Here is a 1,692-nt window from a genome sequence, read left to right as displayed (position 1 = left end):
AGGCTGATGAGAACTGCTATGATGGGGATGGTTTGTGGAGGCTCTGAGGATGGAAAGAAGGGAGAGTGAGGAGTCTGACCCTAGCTATAAAACCTGCTCCTGCTCTTGTTTTCAAAGAGCTCACATTTTTCCTGACAGCAGAGTGTTTGTCCCCATCCACTCCTTACCCCATTTCAGAGTGAGAGGCTCAGGTAACCCTTCATGNTGCACATGGCATGTGTATCTCAGCTCTTCTCCAGAAGGAACCACCACAGCTGCCCACTTTTGGAAGGTTCCATCCCCTGCAGGCCTGGTGTCTGGCAGCTCTATGTCTTGGGTGTGGTTTTTCCCATCCCTCTTCCAGGTCATNGTGATGTCAGCTGGGTAGAAGCCCAGGGCCCAGCACCTCAGGGTGACATTCCCTTCTGGTCTTACATGGTGGGTCACATGTGTTCGGGGAGCATCTGAGGTGAAAAATTGCAATATTCAGGTATTTTTCACTCTTCCTGGTGCCTGAGCAGTGTTCATGGCACCATCCCTGCAAAGGGTGGGAGACTTGGATGAAGGAGGTGTCAGAGAACACCCAGAAGCCTAAACTCAGGATCAGGATGATCTATTCCTTGGAATATTTTACAATAACCATGAGTCAATACAGACTAGGATACTGTGGGTCTCCCTCTTGACAAATAGACTTCTGGATCTGGCTATGGAGGGGTCTAGGGACTCAACAACCCTGGATCCAGACATTCAATGCCATTATGCATGGACAGTGATCAGGCCTGAGGGAGGCCATGATGTACAATGCAGATGGAAGGGAAATACTGTTTTATGGCCACACTGAAGTGTCCTGGGAGAAGCGAGAATCCTCTGGAGAGTCCCTCTCTCATGTTGAGTCAGGACACTGAGGAGCTCTCTTTCCCCATTGATGCAAGACAGTGTAAGCATTCCAGCTGCTCCCTGTTGAGGAGGAGGCCTCAGGGAGTCAGGAGCTACAATGTCAGAAAGCAGAAGAGGTATGTAAGGTTGTCTCTTACCTGAGTGCATCAAGGTCTCCTTTCCAAGGTCCAGGCATCTAAGAAGCCTTTCCACGCACTCTCCTAGCAGGTAAGTCCTCCAACTTTCTGTCAGCCCTCCTTGTATCTGGTGTTCCTTGAATTTTTCACCTACTATGCCCTTTGCAGTCCAAGAGTTCAGGTCCTCATTTAGGATTAAGGATTCATAGCCATAGTAGGTGAGCTGGTAGCGACCGCCGAGGAAGCTCCCATCATTTGCCACATTGCAGCCATATACTTCCTGCAGGGTGTGATAGTCTGCCCCACGCCCAGTCAGCCTTTGGTTACTATGAGGCTTCTCTCCCATCCCGGGATTTTGTCCCCAACTAAACCCTTACTCAGTTAACAGCCTGTATTTCTCTGAAGTCTAAAATCACCAGGTCTGACTTGGGGACATAGAGTGGAACTTTCTGGGCCAGACCATGAGGGCACTGAGGAGTTACAACCTCNGTCCTGAGATCACTTACCATTCTCCTTGTGCTGATTGTCATTCACCATGTACTCAAGTATTCGTCTTCCTGACAGTGCCAAGCCAAGGGCTTTTGCTGTCTCTTTCTCCCAATATTCAGGTGGCTCCTGCTCCATCCAAGCAGCCCGAGGTTGCATCGTTGCATTTGGTTTTTTGCTGTCAAATCCCTGAAACTGTGTGGAGTCTACATAT

General features: G+C 49.4%; 1 protein-coding gene across 1 annotated transcript in view; it reads right to left on the bottom strand.

Moving 5' to 3' along the window:
• Nucleotides 1-4: 4 nt before the first annotated feature.
• Nucleotides 5-1,692, bottom strand: part of LOC110315518 (H-2 class I histocompatibility antigen, Q10 alpha chain-like) — a gene marked incomplete at both ends in the record, with an annotated part of 2,907 nt that continues 1,219 nt past the window's right edge. Inside the window, 4 exons of the mRNA XM_021189557.1 lie at nucleotides 5-43; nucleotides 168-443; nucleotides 1,014-1,289; nucleotides 1,499-1,692. Coding sequence (XP_021045216.1) covers nucleotides 5-43; nucleotides 168-443; nucleotides 1,014-1,289; nucleotides 1,499-1,692 — 785 coding nt within the window. The remainder of the gene's footprint in view (nucleotides 44-167; nucleotides 444-1,013; nucleotides 1,290-1,498) is intronic.

The sequence above is a fragment of the Mus pahari genome, unplaced genomic scaffold (genome assembly GCF_900095145.1).
Source record: "Mus pahari unplaced genomic scaffold, PAHARI_EIJ_v1.1 scaffold_14941_1, whole genome shotgun sequence".
Classification (NCBI taxonomy): Eukaryota; Metazoa; Chordata; class Mammalia; order Rodentia; family Muridae; genus Mus; species Mus pahari.
The sequence above is the reverse complement of the archived record's forward strand: the minus strand, read 5'-3'. Positions and strand labels throughout refer to the sequence as shown.